This window comes from Leucopleurus acutus (genome assembly GCF_964270905.1).
Source record: "Leucopleurus acutus genome assembly, chromosome: 7".
Lineage (NCBI taxonomy): Eukaryota > Metazoa > Chordata > Mammalia > Artiodactyla > Delphinidae > Leucopleurus > Leucopleurus acutus.
The window spans coordinates 101,146,849-101,164,723 of record NC_139150.1 but is presented as its reverse complement, the minus strand read 5'-3'; the positions used below and the strand labels follow the sequence as shown (position 1 = coordinate 101,164,723).

General features: G+C 47.0%; 2 protein-coding genes across 2 annotated transcripts in view; both read left to right on the top strand.

Annotated features, from left to right (window-relative positions):
* ENTPD4 (ectonucleoside triphosphate diphosphohydrolase 4) overlaps window positions 1-17,875 on the top strand; it is a 424,151-nt gene that overhangs the window by 79,916 nt on the left and 326,360 nt on the right. The window lies entirely within an intron of this gene.
* LOXL2 (lysyl oxidase like 2) overlaps window positions 1-17,875 on the top strand; it is a gene marked incomplete at its 3' end in the record, with an annotated part of 101,383 nt that overhangs the window by 19,518 nt on the left and 63,990 nt on the right. Inside the window, exons 2-3 of the mRNA XM_082841991.1 lie at window positions 8,953-9,377; window positions 16,182-16,357. Of these exons, the coding sequence (XP_082698117.1) occupies window positions 9,023-9,377; window positions 16,182-16,357 (531 nt within the window). The 5' untranslated portion in view covers window positions 8,953-9,022. The remainder of the gene's footprint in view (window positions 1-8,952; window positions 9,378-16,181; window positions 16,358-17,875) is intronic.

Genomic DNA, 17,875 nt, shown 5'->3' with positions numbered 1-17,875 from the left:
AATTAGGTCAGAAGGAAAAGGCCGTTTTGATAAGGTGTAACGATTTGAATAGGAATTTATATTTATTCATTCAATTAATATTTGTTGAGTACCTACTGAGAACAAGGCTCAGGGGTTCAGAAGTGGCAGGAAGGAAAGAAGAAAACTAATGGGAGTGAAGCCATGCTGTGTGCTAGGGATTTCCATGTTATCTCATTTAATCATCACATATACACCTGCAAAGAAGGTTATTTCCATGATCAGAAGAGGAAATCCAGGCTCCAAAAGTACCCCCAAATCTGTAGAGCTTGGAAGTGGTAAAGTCAGGATTCAGACCCTTATATTCTGACTCCAAGATACCCAACATCGTCTCTCCAGGGAACCAACGGTGCCAATAGGTACCAGGAGGAAGGGTTGCTGAGGGGCAAGAAGACCCATACAATGGAAGATGAGGGAGCCAAGGGCCTCCTCCATCCACTTCGCTTTTAATAGCCCTTTGACCTGTGATCAAAGCAGTAGAGCTTATTTTAAAACCATCCTGAGGATGGGTCTACTTTGAGTTATCCTACCCTGTTACCGTCCAACCGGTTTTTAATAAGCGCCCAACATGTGCCAGGCACCGTGCTAGGCCCAGGGCCCAGCAGAGACCCCCATCACCAACAGCACCGGCTCCGCGTGAGTGATGTGAGCAGAGAGGGGACATCCGCTCCCACGGAGCCTGGCCTGCTTCAAGGGGAGGCCGCGGGGCCTCAGGCGCCGGCTCCAGCGCGGCTGCAGCGGGGCCGGGAAGCCTAGGCGGCCGAGTCAGCACGGTCCCCGCTCAGGGACCCTGATCACCCAAAGCGCCCTCGCGGGCTCACGTGTGCCGCCCACCCCGGGTCGCGTGCGGCCGCAGCCTGGGCTTGAGGACACCCCGGCTCCGCGGCCGCCGGCGCTGGGAAGGGCGGGGAGTAGGGACGCAGAGCGCGGCGGCCGGATCGCGAAGGGGCTGCCAGCCCGGGGCCACTTGCCTGCTCCCGGGAGGGGCACCGGTCCCCGTCCCCGCAACTGGGGACACCCGGTGGGGCTCGGTTCTAAACCGGGTCATCAGGCTGCCAACAGTCTTGTCACGGGACGCGCTGCAGCGGGGGCCATAAGCAGGGGGACCACCTTGGACGGATTCCCCTCCAGGCCACTCTCGCCCCCCAGCAGCTGGAGTCTCCTGCCGAGAAAGTTCAAGTGCAGAAAGGAAACTGGAGCCTGGGAGGAGCTGGCGAGGCCTCTGGTCTGCAGCGGGTGGCAGCCCACCGCGGGACAGGGGTTCGGCGGTGGGTGGAGCCGCAGGGCATTTTGCTCTCCATCCTCCGCAGCTCTGCTTTGGACGTTGGCAATTTTTCCCTCCTGAGGGATGGATGGATGCCAATGTGAAAAATGGATGTTACAGTGCAATAAGGGAAAGACATAGAATAGTAAGGGGATTTTAAAAAAACACGTAGAGATAATTTCCAAAAAAAAGAAATACAGGTGGCCAATAGAGCCTGAAGAAAAGAAAGGTCAACCTCACTAATAGCAAAAGAAACGTTGGTTACAACAGAATACCTCCCCCCCTCTTATCAGATGGAGAAAGGTCTGAAAGCATGGTCATAGCTAGAGTTTTGAGGTTGTGGCGAAATCTACATACTTCAGGCCGACGTGTACCCTAGCACAGTCCTTCTGGAGGCAGTTAATATAGTTTTGCAGAAGCGTTCACTTTTTAACAGCCCTGTGACCCAGAAATTTTGCCTTTAGGAGTTTATCCCAAGACTGTGGAAAATTTTAGCTACAAGGATATTCATTTCAGCTATGTGAACAGCAGTAAAAAATTTACTGGTAAGATTATTCAATCTTCTGGTGCATTCATAAGATTGAATACTATGTAATAAAAATCTTGTAAAAGTCAATGAGGCATGATGTTTGCAATATACTGGTAGATGTGAAAAACAGTTTACAAAAGAGTATGTAGAAAATTATTGTAAGTTTTAAGAGGAAATATATATGTACAGAAAAAAGGCTGGAAGGGGTGTACACCAGAGTGTTGACAATCATTCTATCCAATAGGGGTATTGCAAATTCTTTTCTACTTTTTACTTGTTTGTGTTCTCCAGATTTGTATCACCAAGTTGTATAACTTTTGCAATAAGAAAGAAAAAACCATGAAAGTTATTTTTAAAAAGAAAAGAGAAGCATCTGGGTCTAATATTTTACAATTCCCCGGAGAGTAGGAGAAGCCCCACAAAGGAAGCAAAAAATTCAGGAGCACTTTTGTAGGAAAGATTTAAGAGTTGAGCACTAGCCATTCATTCCCACAGATTGGAGAGTCCAAGAAGTTGGGCGGAGCAGTTTATAGATATGCAAATCCAGAGATTACGACTTCCTCTTAAAAAATTACAGAACCACATACTTTTTCCGTTTCTTTTTGAGATGTGAATAGACAATCTGCAGGCCTCTGTAGCTCTCGCGTGAGGGGGAGCTTGGGAGATGGTAAGAAAATGCTGGACTGGGGCTGTTAGAGCACAGAGGTGAAGGTGAAGGACACAGGTCAGCCTGCTGCCCTCGTTCAGAACCTGCCTTGCCACTTAACCAACAGTGCAACCTGAGGCAACTTGCTGAAACTCTCTGTGCCTTGATAGTAGTGGTGTTTGCCCCATTAAGTGAATTAATACAGCAGAATGTTGAGAGTCATGTTTTCAAACATTAAATCATGTGTACGTTTTAAAATGTACCCAAGACTTGTTTTAATCAGGTGTGGAAAGACACAGACACAGAAATGACTGTCATGGAGGAAGAAGGTTATAGTCACAGATCCCTAGAATCAAGGAGGCCTGGCACACCATGCAGGGCCACAGGAAGAAGCACCAAGGTTGGTCAGAGGCAGGAGTGAGGGGAAAATGTGGGTAAGAGCATCTACTATGACTGTCACAGTAAGCAGGCTAATCAGGTTAAGGATTGGTTAGTTGAATAATTTCACCTCTCTCTGGGGCATAAGGGCATAGGGACCATCTCTTCTTATCTGGTACCTGGTCTTAGAGTGATTAGGGCAGGGGGTTAGTGGCCCAGAGTGTGAGATCTTGAGAATGGAAATAGTTGGGAAGGTATAGCTCTGGACTGATTGGTTTACACATGCAGAGTACACTTGTGGGTGAGTCCTTTATCATCGCTAAGAATTAACCAGAAAGTGGGTAGCGTAGTTTCTGAGTAGTCGTTCTCCAGAGTCAGCATAGACCCCAGATATCAAAACGGCAGAAATACAGAAAATAAAAAGGCATGATTCATACACAGTGCCTGCATAGGGGAGACACTTTATAATGTTAGCTTCATATTGGTTGTAGGTTTGTCACTCTGTGGGACCTTTGGCAAGTCGTGGACTTTCTGTCTTAAATTTCTGCCAGATGAGGATATAGACACTGGCTACAAGAGGAAAAACTTTGCTGAGTTCAAGGTCAGGCCACCTGGCTCAGGTGGTTCCATCCATGAATATTCCCTGATTTCCTGTAGGCAAACCACAGCTAGAACATGAATGCCCTGTCAGTTCCTATTAGAACCATGGCAAGAGCATGTCTGCTTTACCCACATGAGGTCTAATGTGTAGCAGGAGCTCAATGAATGTTTATTGAATGAGTAAATCAATTTGATACTGTGGCCTCAATGGAAATGAACAGAAATACACTTTTTTTCCTTTTACATCATTTCCAAATATTGGGGGATTTAATGGTTATTCTTTTATGATTGGTGTATAGCTTAATTCTACTGTAGTCAGGGAACACATTGTGTGTGATTTCATTAGATGTGGTGAGACTTGCTTTATGACCCAGGTTAGGGTCCATTTGGGTAAATCTTGCATGTGGACTTGAAGCAAGTCTGTCTTCTCAGTCCAGTTGATAGAAACTTGTCAATTAAGTCGCATTTGTTTATCATATTGTTCACTTCTTTAGTACAAGGATTTTTTGTCTGCTTCTCCTGATGAACGGTGTGTAATATCTCCCACTCTGATTACAGATTTGTCGTTTTCTTCCTATTAGTTCTGTCAATATTTATTTCATACATGCGGAGTCTGCGTATACAAACTGAGAAGAGTTAGTTAATATCTTCCTGATGGACTGACTCTTCCATCATCATAAGTTTTTGTCTTCAGTAACACTTTTTGTCTGAAAGTTGACTTTATCTTACTTTGTACCAACTTTTTTTGGATGAATGTGTGTGTGGTAAATCTTTTTCCATCCTTTTACTTTAAACCTCTTGGTCTTCCATAGGAAATGGAAAATATTGTTTTGTTAAATCCATTATGACAATCTTTGTCTTTTCATTGCAGTATCATCTAACGAAATTACTGATATATTTGGTTTTAAGTCCACCATCTTACTATTTTTTCTATTTGTGACAACTCCTCTATGTTACTTTTTCTCTGCTTTATTGCTCTAATTTTGGATTAATCGGGATTAAAAAAAATAATTCCATCATTTCTCCCCTTTATTGCCATGTTCATTCTACTTTTTTTCTCTTCTTATGCTGATTACATAAAGACTACAGTATGCATCTAACTAAGACTATTACGATTTGCTGAAGTCTAATAGAAAAGAGTACTTTCATCACTTCCCAGATAGTGCAAAGACCTTGGAACACTTCCATTTAATCCCCTTCTACCTTTTGTGCTGTTTTCACCATGGTATTTTAATGACACATATATTGTAAACCCCATAAGACATTATTATTTTACACAGTTGATCTTCATTCAGATTTACCTGCATAGCTCCCCCTTCCATTTCCTTCATTCCACATCTAGGATGATTTGTCCTGTGGTCTGAAGAACTCCCTTTAGTATTTTCATCTTGGAGAACTTTGATGATAAATTCTCTCGACTTTTTTTTTTTAAATAAATTTATGTATTTATTTATTTATCTTTGGCTGCGTTGGGTCTTCGTTGCTGCGCGTGAGCTTTCCCTAGTTGTGGCGAGCAGGGTCTACTCTTCGTTGCGGTGTGCGGGCTTCTCACTGCGGTGGCTTCTCTTGTTGCAGAGCATGGGCTCTAGGAGCGTGGGCTTCAGTAGTTGTGGCACGTGAGATCAATAGTTGTGGCCCACAGGCTCTAGAGCGCAGGCTCAGTAGTTGTGGTACACAGGCTTAGTTGCTCCACGGCATGTGGGATCTTCCCGGACCAGGGCTCGAACCTCTGTCCCCTGCATTGGCAGGCAGATTCTTAACCACTGCACCACCAGGGAAGTCCTCTCTCCACTTTTGTGAAAACCTTTATTCTCTCCAGGGGGTACAGAATTCTAGGCTGACTTATTTTTTTCAACCCTTCAAAACTGTCATGTGATTATCTTCTTTGTTTCCTTGTTTTTTGTTGAGAGGCCAACTTGTTACCCTTACTGCTGCTCCTTTGAAGTTAATACTCCTTTTATACTCCGGCTGCTTGTAAGCGTTCCTATTTGTCTTGGATTTTCCATGGTCTGATTTTGATGTGCCCTGGTATGGTTTTTTTTTTGGTAAACTGTACTTCTTGGGCTTCTTATCTTTCATCAGTTTCGTATAATTCTTGGCCGTTATCTTTTCAAATATTTCTTCCAGACCTCCTCTCTGTCCTCTTTTGGAATTCCAATTATACGGATGTTAGATCTTTCTAACACGTAGAAAGTAACTCTGTCCTAACTTCTAGAGTTTAGCCCTTCAGGGACCCCTATCTGAAAGCCTGGGGCTATTTAACAGGGCCCTTCCTCCTTGGCAGGCTCTGAACTCCAATTTTTTGTGTCCTGAGTCCTGGGAGGATGCCTGAAGTTTTGCTTAGCTTCCCAGCCTGTTGGCAACTGCCTTGGAATTGGCAAACAGCCTAAGGGGAAAAGCAGACACGAGTGTCAGGCTTACCTCGCTGTACTTCCCATCTCTCTGGATTCTTGAGTCCTTGCTGCCTCGATACCTCTCCAGTGTCTTCAGATACATGCTTTTCGTGTTTTACCTACCTTTTCCAGTTGTCCTTGGTGGGAAGGTTTATCTGTTACAAGCTAGTGTGCCATAGCCAAAAACACATGGTACTGTGTGGAAATGACAAGAGATGGCTTCTGCCCCTGGGACTGAGTGTCCACTAAAGCCTGATATGACACTGGTGTAGAGCACAAGCAGGATGCTCTTTTAAAGAGAATCAGAGAAGACATTTATTCTGATTAGGAGCATCTGGGAAGCTTTCCTTGAACAACAGGAAGGATTGTGACGTACACTTTTCGGAGGGAAGGGGAGGCGTGGGGATGGAGCACATTGATCGAGGTGGGAAAACTTAAGCCCCTCTAGGCTGATATGATTGGATGGGTGACACGTGAAGGGCTGGAGTGAGGGCAAGGAGAGAAGTGTTGGAACTGAAGCCAGGAACGTAGGTATGTTCCGCCTTATAAAGGCATCTGTGTCCCAGGTGGAATTTGGACATTTTAAATATGTGATAGTGGATCATGGATGTTTGGGTAGCTTGGGGTTGACTACTTCTGGCTTTGCCTGCACGAACAGTGCAATTCCGGTGAAGTCTAGCAGAAAAGTCCTCTCTCTCTGCTTCTTGATTTTCTCCCTCGTAGAGTAAGAATCCTCATCCCTGGCTACTCCACCCATGTCTCAAGATTCTAGTGAGGCATAGATGAGCTTGTGGACGCCAATGTGCTGGGACAGGAATGAAACATGGCCAGGGCAGAGGAGGCGATGACCCCTCATCGCCTTCAGAGCCACGTACTAGCCTGTCAGGCTGTGGTCTGAAGAGGGCCGTTGCAGGAACCCCACAACTTTCTGGCCTTGTTTGTGAGTCACAGGATGAGGATGGCTGGATCTCCAGTGAACCAGAGGGCCTTCCGAAGTCCTCGGTCCTGACTGCCCCCCAAAGCTGAGGCATCTCTGCCCCAAAACCCAGGATGGGACCAGGCACTGCCTGGCCATCCCGACAGATGTGGAACTGCCTCTCTCCGAGTTAGATCATCCCTCCCAGGTGTTCTGGGCACTTATCTCGTCCTTCCTTGTTGGTGGTGTGCCATGAACTGAGTCATACAATTGGCCTAACCCTCTGTACCTGGTTAATAGAGAATGTATGACGCGCTGCTGTAGCTTTCACCTGCTGGTCCTGGTTTCCTCTGGGGGCCCCATCTTCCAAGTCTACTTCCTCTTCCAGGAAATACCCCTGCAGTCCTTTAAGACAGTCTTCCTAGCTCTCTGAATTATGGAAGGATCAAGGTATATGAACTAAGTTTTTATTTCCCGCTCTAGGACCTCATCCTGGAATTCATAGAGGTAGGTTCCACCTGGGTACGGTGACCACAATCTTGAAAATACAAAAATTAAAAATTTTCATTTAGCAAATGCGCCTGTAGGGCTTATTATGTACCATTCATTTAATCCTCATAACAGTTCGGTGAGCTAGATATAATTATCCTACCCATTTTATAGCTACGAAACATCAAACAGCAGAGAGAAGTTAAGTATTTTGCCCAAGGTCACACAGCTAGTCAGTATCAGAATGAGAATGCAAACCCAGACTGTCTGGCTCCAGAGTCTGTGATCACCCCCCACCCCCTCACTCTGCTGTCCTGCTCTCCCTTGCCTGATGATGGGCCACTCAGCCCCTCTCCTGTTTGGTACAAAGAGCTTTATGCCTCCCTTCTGTGCACAGAGCGGGCTGGACTCAGCCCCCAGCAGCCCTCAGGGACGTAAGCTATGTAAAGGGATGGAACTGTCTCCTGGGCATCCTCGGCTTCCGCAAGTGCTAGAGCAGCGCCTCAGGACTGCTCTCTGGGTCTACTCCACCGTTCAGCTAAGGACAGGCCCTGCGTGAGAGCTGTTTAAGGGACTCTACCTCTGACCTCCTTGTTTAGTGGTCTCAGCCATCTTGAGGTCCAGAGTATAAAACATAATGAGATCTGGGGTGTGGGTGGGCAGCATGTCGGGGTGTCTGGAGGCCTGGAGCCTGAAAGCAGAGCTATAGGAAGGTTCAGGTATGTGCCCGTGAGTAAGTAAAGATGGAGACTCAAAGCCTCGTAGTGTTATTCTCAGCACCCAGAAGATGCCGTTTCCATCCAGGTCAGCTAACGTCCAGAGGGAGGAAGGCCACCTTACCTGGGAGTACCCGAGCCCTCTTCAACATACGCTGTCACATCTGCGTTTCTCCAGCCACTCGGTACCTGGAACCAAATCACCTTTTCATTCCATAAACATGTCTTCCAACCTACCGTGCTCACTCTGGAGGAGCCAAAGAAGGCTGAGAAACAAGTCCTGCCCTTAAGCAGTTTGTAACCTCTTTGGGGATATGAAGGTGTCTGGGAGGGGTGAGGAGAAGGTCTAGATAATAAGCCCGCCTTGGAAGGAAGTCCCTGGGGGCTGCTTCAGTAGCCCACCAGAGGGCAATCTCTAGGTCCATCCATGTTGCTGCAAATGGCATTATTCCGTTATTTTTTATGGCTGAGTAATACTCCATTGTATATATGTACCACATCTTCTTTATCCATTAATGTACCTAGTCTTTTTAAAAAAACTCTACTCAAATGGGGACTTCCCTGGTGGTACAGTGGCTAAGACTCCCCGCTCCCAGTGCAGGAGGCCCGGGTTCAATCCCTGGTCAGGAAACTAGATCCCACATGCCGCAACTAAAGACCCCACGTACTGCAGCCTAGATCCCATGTGCCACAACTAAGACCCAGCACAGCTAAATAAATAAATAAATATTTAACAAAACAAAACAAACCAAAAGACTCTACTCAAATGAAGTCTAAGTGTGCTCTGTTTCCTGCCAGGACTCATCCTGGAAGAAAGCATTTCAAAGATCTGGGAAGGTGGTGGGCAAAGAAATAGGACTTCCCAGTCCTGTCTAGCTGAAGCATAAGATGGGAGAAGAGAAGAGGTTGGAATCCGGAATGAGCTTTCAATCCTAAGCAAAAGAGTACGAAATTACTGGCCATTTTCCAGATGTCTGTAACCCGAACCTCTCCTCTCTTCCAGGAAGCTCCTGCCCATCCCTCCTGAGCACCAAGTGTCCCCCTCCATCAGGTCTTCCAGCCCGAGGACAGGGATGGAGAGACCCGGAGGCTCCTGCCTTTGCGGCTGTCTGTCTGTGCTGGCCCTCCTGCCCGCCCTGAGCCTGGCGCAGTACGAGAGCTGGCCCCACTACCCCGAGTACTTCCAGCAGCCCGCCCCGGAGTACCACCGGCCTCAGGTGCCCTCCGACGTGGTCAAGATCCAGCTGCGCCTGGCGGGCCAGAAGAGGAAGCACAGCGAGGGCCGGGTGGAGGTGTACTATGACGGCCGGTGGGGCACCGTGTGTGACGACGACTTCTCCATCCACGCTGCCCACGTCGTCTGCCGGGAGCTGGGCTACGTGGAGGCCAAGTCCTGGACCCCCAGCTCTTCCTACGGCAAAGGGGAAGGTAAACCGCTCTGCGCTTGGGAACCGAGCACTGGGGTCACCTGGAGAGCCCGGGCACAGGCTTCTAGGGGGATGGCCTGGCAAACGGAGCTGCAGTTACTGTCAAGTAGCAGTTCCTGATAATACACCATCTGGGCAGCCTCCGTGTCTGTGCTGGAAGGTGGGAGCGGAGGGGTGCCAGGGAGGGGGACAGTGACCGCCGGTCCTGCGTTGCCCAGGACTTTCCTGGTTTTAGCGCACAAAGCCTGGCAGCCTGGGAAACTCCTGGTCCTGGGAAACCAGGCTGGTTAGTGACCCTAGGGAGCGGCTGAAGTCAGTCCGTGGTTAGCTCTTGAGCCCTGTGCCCTGCCTGGGGCTGCGTCAGCCAGGGGGAGATGGTGCCTTTCTTCCGCCCCCTTGGAAGGAGTGCCTTTTGCTCTTTGTCACAAAGGCTGCCCATAGGCTAGTGTCCCCTGACTCTTCCACCCTCCTGTCCCGGTAGAGTTCACACTTTTAATACCAACACGCTGTTCTGGGCTTGGCCAGGACAGGAACCGAGTTGCTTTGGGTTTTTCACTTTGATTGGCTTCTTCTTTCCTCCCTTTTTAAGCCAATACACTGAAAAAAAAATTGGGGGGGTGGGTAATTTTGAGGGAGGGCAGGTGTTAGAGCCCAGAACCTTGGGCTTAGTCCTGTGTCGACCTAACTATCTATATGCTTTGTGGGAAGACGTTTATCCTCCTTGCCCTCAGTTTCCTAATCTGAAAGTTAGGCTCTCTAAGAATTCTTGAAACTGTCATAGTCTGTGGTCTTAAATAAGAAAGTAGATAAGGGTCAAGGACATTATTTAAAAATAAAACCTGGACTTCCCTGGTGATGCAGTGGTTAAGAATCTGCCTGCCAATGCAGGGGACATGGGTTCGATCCCTGGTCCGGGAAGATCCCATATGCTGCAGAGCAACTGAGCTTGTGTGCAACAGCTACTGAGCCTGCACTCTAGACCCCGCAAGCCACAACAACTGAATCACACATGCCATAACTGCTGAAGCCCTGGTGCCTAGAGCCCGTGCTCCACAACAAGAGAAGCCACCACAGTGAGAAGCCAACGCACCACAATGAAGAGTAGCCCCCGTTCGCTGCAACTAGAGAAAGCCTGTGCGCAGCAACAAAGACCCAACGCAGCCATAAATAAGTAAATAAATAAATAAATAAAATAAAATCTCCAGCTGGAGGGCCCCTCCTTGGGTTAGTAAAGCAAAAGCAGCTCTTCCCCCTGGCCAAGCAGCTGCACAGGTGTCAGCGTGGGCCTGGCTGCTGGAATCAGAGGTGCCCAAACTCTCATCCTGGATAAACGGATTAGTGCCACACCAACGGCATAGAATCCCCTGGGGTGCTATCCCGTGATGTTCAGAATTAAGGTCTGCGCTGGAATCTAGGACTCTGTAACTTTTGGAAGCCTCCCAAGTGGTTGCACATGTAGCCAAGTTTGGGAGTCACTGAAATAGATCATTGTTATGGTCCCTTCCAACCCTTGCTTTCGGTTATTCTAGAAATTATAGGAGAAGGAAATAGCACCTCATACGTGTCTCACCTCTGTGTAATTGAATACGTCTTTTTGGAATAACCGGATCAAGACACGGCAGTTAAAGTAAAATGTTCTCTGAAGCTGGCTCTGGGTTCCTTACTATGATATGAGTGAAAGCAGCACAGATGAGTTAGCATACGCTGTTTGAAAACCCATTTGCTGTCTTTGTTACAAAAACTCTGGACACTTCTCCATCCTTTCACATCTTCCTTTTTTCTGCTAGCTGAGTGTTCTGGGGGTAACATCAGATTTATGTTTTCTATTCCAGGCTCTCTAAGCCTAATTATTTTATAACAAGTGTTTTCCAATGACTTTGGGGTTTTTCTAGTGACATCTTTATTTTCTTTCTACCCAAACAAAATTTACCTGTCATCAGGTAAGGTGGATATGGTTTTTCCCCATCCCATGTTCCCCTGCTCAGGAGCAGCCATGGGGGGGCTGGAGAGGTGAGTTAGCCTGGCTCAAACTTTGCCATCCAAGGATGACGAAGGGAGAAAAGTTCACAGGAGTAGAGGGAATTTTCCAGGGAACGATGAAAATCGCGGTCCATGAAGTCCACACTGGGTAAGTAGGAAGGTACTCCATGGAGCCATTGAAGGACTGGGGGAAGCTGCTAGGATCGATGGGTTGTGGGTTGAGAGTGCAGTGCTAGAATGAGTGTGCTAGAAAGATGGAGCTGTAGGTACAGATGCACAGCAGAAGTGTTGAAATGGCGATTGGGGAGGGAGTGCAATTGTTTGTAATGTCAAGGTCTAAGCTGTGACCATGGGATGCTGGCTGATGTAGGGTGGAGGAGAGTCATTGGAGGGAGGAGGTATAGTAACTTAGAGTATTGGAAGCGTCCTCTCTGGGGCTATTGGGACCATCGAGACTTAGGAAAGAAAAAGTACCAAAGAGAGGAAGGGAGAAACTGATGCTAAAAATTTTAACTGTCATGTCTCTAGGACTTTAAGGATTATGCTGTCTATGTAAAGCGGTACTTGGTTTTTCATGAGAGACCCTTTAAATGTAAAATGTATTTGAATCTCATCAGCGTCAGTTTAGGATTTTTAACACTGGGTACAAGGGGGTCACTCAGTAAATATTAATCAACTGATTCAGTTTGATTTGGAAGGCAGCTATGCTCACGACGACACCACCAATGCTGATTCAGATTGACTTTGAAGAATATTAAAAACAGTTGGCATAGTGACCAGTGCCCTGGGGCGTGCTCCGATGGGGTTTAGTCGGCTCTGTGGATGAACTGGAAACACTGTAGGTGAACCTGTGAGAGGCCACCCACCCAGGAGTGCCACCGTCATCAACTCCTTTGAAGTTCAGGCTGTAGTAACGAAGCTGGGGAGAACATCCGTGGACCTTCTAGGTTTTCCAGCCTAGCCTTTCAATAGATTTTTTCTCCCAAAACATCTCTGAGCTCAGAGAAATCATGGGCCCTTTTAGAACGTTCTAGAGGGGACAGCTGCCCCATTTCTCACCTTCTGGATGGCCTCACAGGCACCCGAACCTCAGATGGTTGCTCTCCTTTGCCTGTCCTCAGATCTGAGGTTAGATGTGATTCCCCCTCATTCCCTCGTTCTTCAGATCAGAGTGACAAAGTCAGCAGATGATCACAGTGGGGTCCTGAAGCATCTAAGTTGAATGATTTCCATTGCCCCAACAGCCCTGGGGAGTACTGGCGTTCAAACAGAATTTTATTTATGATGTTTATCCTCCAAATGATCTGTTAACTTGTTTGTACGTCTCTTCTCCTTTCATCAGGAGAAGGATTTCTTAGACGAAATGAGTGGAAAGAGTAAAATGGAGTTTTGCTTCGGATTGGCATTTTGCATCCAAAGTTTGAGCCCCATCTGTGTCCCTAGTGCCACTTTCCTAGCAGCTCTGAGATGGCATGTACTGAACTGTGCCCGGAAGCACCCCGCATTCCAATAGCAGAACAAGAGCTGGTTGCTTTGGAATCAGAACCTTCTAGTTGTTAGGCATTAAGCATACAGGAAAAAAAAAATCATGAAATCAGGCCAAATGAGTTTATCATGCCTGCATCTGGGGCTAAGTAGAAATGTACATTGCCACTATCTAAGAAGGTAACTGGTGGGAATGCCTAGAGGGTAGAATTATTGGGGGTGAATTGAAGCTTCTTAAGAAAGCAACTCTTTGGGATAATAGTTCCCATTAGCGCTCCAGGGTGCTAATTTCAAATCTTCCTTATCAAAAAGTAAAGCAGGCCCTGGGGCATCTGTTTTGCAGCTCTTCCTGCTGCTTTTAGCTGTGTGCTGTCCTGTTTCCCATCTCCTTAGCCAAGGTGGTTTCTCTCACTGCAGAGGGAATGAGGGCTCTGTTTCTTTTCACCGTCTCTGTCCATTCAGCAGCTTTGCTACAGAATGTTCCAAAGAAGAGGCCCCGCTTCGAACGTGGAGGGTCTTTTCCGTTGCTAGTACTTAGCAAGACAAACATTGGTTTGTTGTTGAAACAGCAATCGATTAGGGAGCATATGTTTCAGTGGAGCTTGATGGCTTGGAAACAAGGCCAAACTGAGAAACCAGTTGGAAAACCTCAGCCCAGATGTTTTCAATAAGCCCTTTGTTCCCCTCAGTATGTCTGAGGTGCTCTCCTTTGAGGCCTGAGCAGCCATCTGTCGCAGCAGACATGTCTCAGCGGGGCCTCGAAGTCAGGAGACTGGTCCCGGGTCCCCTCTGACCTTGAAGAACCTCAGATTCTCCTTGGTTTTCTCATCTTTACAATGGGAGTGTTTTTTATCTGCTTTTTCCTTGCATCATGGAAACAACAGAATGCATTGTTTTTCTGACTTACTGGAAGGAGGAAGGAGAAAGGGAGGGTGAACACATACCAGGCACATATGTTATCTCATTGAATCTCCATGGCGACCTATTTGCTGGTATCATTATTTTCGCTTGAGAATGGGCTTTGGTGAAGCAGTTGACCCAGTCACGTGGTGCCCAAGCCTGAGTCAGAGAGAATTTGAACTCAGGTTTTCTGACTCCATTATACTATAGAGCAGGGGTCCCCAACCCCCAGGCCGTGCACTGGTACTGGTCTGTGGCCTCTTAGGAACTGGGCCGCACAGCAGGAGGTGAGCGGCAGGTGAGCGAGTGAAGCTTCGTCTGCCGCTCCCCGGCGCTTGTCTTACCGCCTGAACCATCCCCCCCTCCCCCCGCCCCAGGAAACTTGTCTTCCACGAAACCAGTCCCTGGTGCCAAAAAGGTTGGGGACCGCAGTACTAGAGTCCTCCCGGAGTCCTGAGAAAAAGGGGAGCTTTGACTTTGTTTCCTTTCATTGCGTAGTAATACTAATAAAACTCACTACTTGAAAACCCTCTAGCACTTAACATTTAAAAAAAAATTTAATTGCGGTAAAATGCACAGAACATGAAACGTACCATCTTAACCATTTTTCAGTGTACAGTTCAGTAATGTTAAGTACATTCACACCGTTGTGCAACCCGTCTCCAGAACACGTTTCATCTTGCAGATCTAAAACTCAATACCCATTACATAACCGCTCCCCAACTCCCCCTCCCCCAGCCCCTGGTAAACACCGTTCTACTCTCCGTCTCTATGATTTTGACTACTCTCAGTACTTTATATATGTGGATTCATACAGTTTTTGCCTTTTCGGGACTATTTCACTTAGCATGATGAACTCAGGGTTCCTCCATGTTGTAGCATGTGTCAGAATGCCGTTCCTTTTTAAGGCTGAATAATATTCCAGTGTATGTATAGACCACAATTAGTCAATGGACACCTAGGTTGCTTCTACATTTTGGCTGTTGTGAATGATGCTGTAATGCATATGGGTGTACTGATATCTCTTTGAGACCCTGCTTTCAATTCTTTTGGATATATACCCAGAAGTGGGAATTGCTGGGTCATATGGTAATTCTATTTTTAATTTTGTGAGGAGCCACCATACTGTGTTCTATAGGGGTTACACCATTTTGATAGGGATAGGGTAAGATAATCCAATAGTTTAAAAATCCCACTAAGAGATCATGGACAGAGAGGGAACTTTGGGAGACCCCTGTAAGTTAATGATCACTCAAGAAAGCAAGCTTGCTTAGCAATAAAACCATGCAATCGAAGCACGAGACAGGCCTCAAGACAATAAAACAATGGTAGGAAAATGACACCTGTATCCTGCCAGTTGAGGTCAGTAAGTTAACGATTCCTAGGACTTGTTCCTCTGCACGCACTAAAAACAAAAATACAGGAGAAAGATGACATTCAAAAGTAGAAGACCCTCATTATACTGAAACCTGAGATGATTTACCTTATTTTAGCATGGATTGCCACCTTTTTTGCTAATTTCCATAGCGCCATGACAGTCCTGGTTGGGCCACAGAGGGACAAAAAACTCCCCCCCGCCCAATGTGGAGGAGGGAATGATGATGGAAGCCTGATGTCTACTCGAGAATGAGGAAGAAGGTGGTCTTCTACCCCTCCCCACTTTTCCTTTGATTATAAAAATGTAGTTCACCCAGCTCTTGGGGCAGCACTCCCTTGCCTACCTGCTTGTATGTCTCACAAGCGTCCTATATTATTATTATTATTTTTTTTCGGTACGTAGGCCTCTCACTGCTGTGGCCTCTCCCGTTGCAGAGCACGGGCTCCAGACGCGCAGGCTCAGTGGCCATGGCCCATGGGCCCAGCCGCTCCGCAGCATGTGGGATCTTCCCGGACCGGGGCACGAACCTGAGTCTCCTGAATCGGCAGGCGGACTCCCAACCACTGTGCCACCAGGGAAGCCCCATCGTTACCATTTTTTGAGTAACTATGGACCAATGATAAATTAGGCACATGTCATGCATTATCTCTAATCTGCACACGCCCCTGTCATTCGAGTGTCGTTATTATCCCCACTTTACCGATGAGAAAAGGGAGCTTTGATCAGGATCATACAGCTAAGTGGCTGAGCCAGAACTCCCATCAAACAGCTTAGTATCCAAAGTCCCTGTTCTTCCCATTATACCACGTGCCTTCTGGGCTTAAATCTGATTTCTATTCTAATCATGTTCAATCTGCCACATCCCTAAATCTCATCCCTCTGGCAAGGGAATCCAGATGGTCTAGAACTGTATGCAATATCTCAACACGCTGACCAACTGATGACCACACACAGCTACCAAAATTAGGGAAAAACTCTCTTTCTGTGTACGCCCTTGGTGCCCCCAAAGACTCAAACCTACACTGACGTGGAGCTTGGCTTCTCTCTTCTCTGCTTCCTTAGGGCCCATCTGGTTGGACAACGTCTACTGCACCGGCAATGAGGGGACCCTCGCAGCCTGCTCCTCCAATGGCTGGGGTGTCACTGACTGCAAGCACACGGAAGATGTGGGTGTGGTGTGCAGTGACAAAAGAATTCCTGGGTTCAAGTTTGACAATTCGCTGATCAACAACATAGAGGCAAGTCATGTGCTCTTTTTTTTTTTAAATTGAAGTGTAGTTGATTTACAGTGTTGTGTTAATTTCTGCTGTACAACAAAGTGATTCAGTTATACATATATACATTCTTTTGTATATTCTTTTCCATATGGTTTATCACAGGATATTGAATATAGTTCCCTGTGCTCTACAGTAGGACCTTGTCGCTTATCCATCCCATATGTAACAGTTTGCATCTGCTAATCCCAAACTCCCACTCCATCCCTCCCTCACCCTCCCTCTCCCTTGGCAACCACAAGTCTGTGAGTCTGTTTCTGTTTCGTAGGTAGGTTCATTGTGTCATATTTTAGATTCCACATATAAGTGATATCATATGGTATTTGTCTTTCTCTGTCTGACAAGTTCATGTGCTCTTGATGACTCCTTCATGTGAATGTTTTCCTTCTTCCATGTATCTCACTTCTCACCTATGATTCTGAGAAGTGTGTGTGATCACTTTTGTGGCAGGTGGGGGGACCTAAACCAATTTCATTTGGTGCCAGGGCAGTTGAGGAAGGATTTCTGGAGAAGAGGCTGCTATCAGTGGGGAAAGGGCATTCCAGACACAGAGAACGACTTGGACAAAGACACAAAGGCACGGAGGTGTGAACTGGGGATGAGCAGGTCGGTACCACTCAAGACTGTAATTATGAATGTGGAAATAGTGTGAAATGAAGCTAGAAAGGTCTGTGCTATGTACAGGAGCTTGCCCTTTGGACTAGGAAGGTGTATCAGCTAGCAACGGCAGTGTAACAAATTATCCCACCCCCCTCATATTTTGCAACAAACATGGATTGTCTTGAACAGCTTCTGAGGGTCAGGAATCCAGGAGTGGTCAGCCAGTTCACTCTGCTCAGAACATCTTATGAGGTTGCAGTCATGTTGTCAACTGGAGCTGGGGACTCCTCTCCCAAGTTGACTCCTGTGGTTGTCGGCAGGTTTTTGCTTCCTTCTGGCTGTCAGCTGGAGGCCTCTGGTCCTCTCCACACAACCTCCCAATAGGCTGCTTGAGTATCCTTAAGACATGGCAGTTGTCTTTCTCTAGAGTGAGTGACTCAAAAGAGAAAGAGAGAGGGAGCAAAACAGGGAAGCTGCGTCTTTCATAACCTCATCTCGGAAGTGATGGGCCATCATTTCTGCTGTATTCTATTGGTCACTCAGACAAACAGTATACAGTGTGGGAGGAGATTACCCAAGGGTGTGACTACAGAAGGTATTGGTCATTTGGGGTCATCCTGGGGACTGGCTGCCCTAGGACAGTTGTCCCAGATCTAGCTGGGGATCAGAATCACTTTTATTTTATTTTAATTACATTTACTTATTTATTTATGGCTGTGTTGGGTCTTCGTTGCTGTGCGCGGGCTTTTCTCTAGTTGCAGTGAGTAGGGGCTACTCTTTGTTGCAGTGCACAGACTTCTCATCGCAGTGGCTTCACTTGTTGTGGAGCACGGGCTCTAGGCGCGCGGGCTTCAGTACTCGTGGCACACGGGCTTAGTTGCT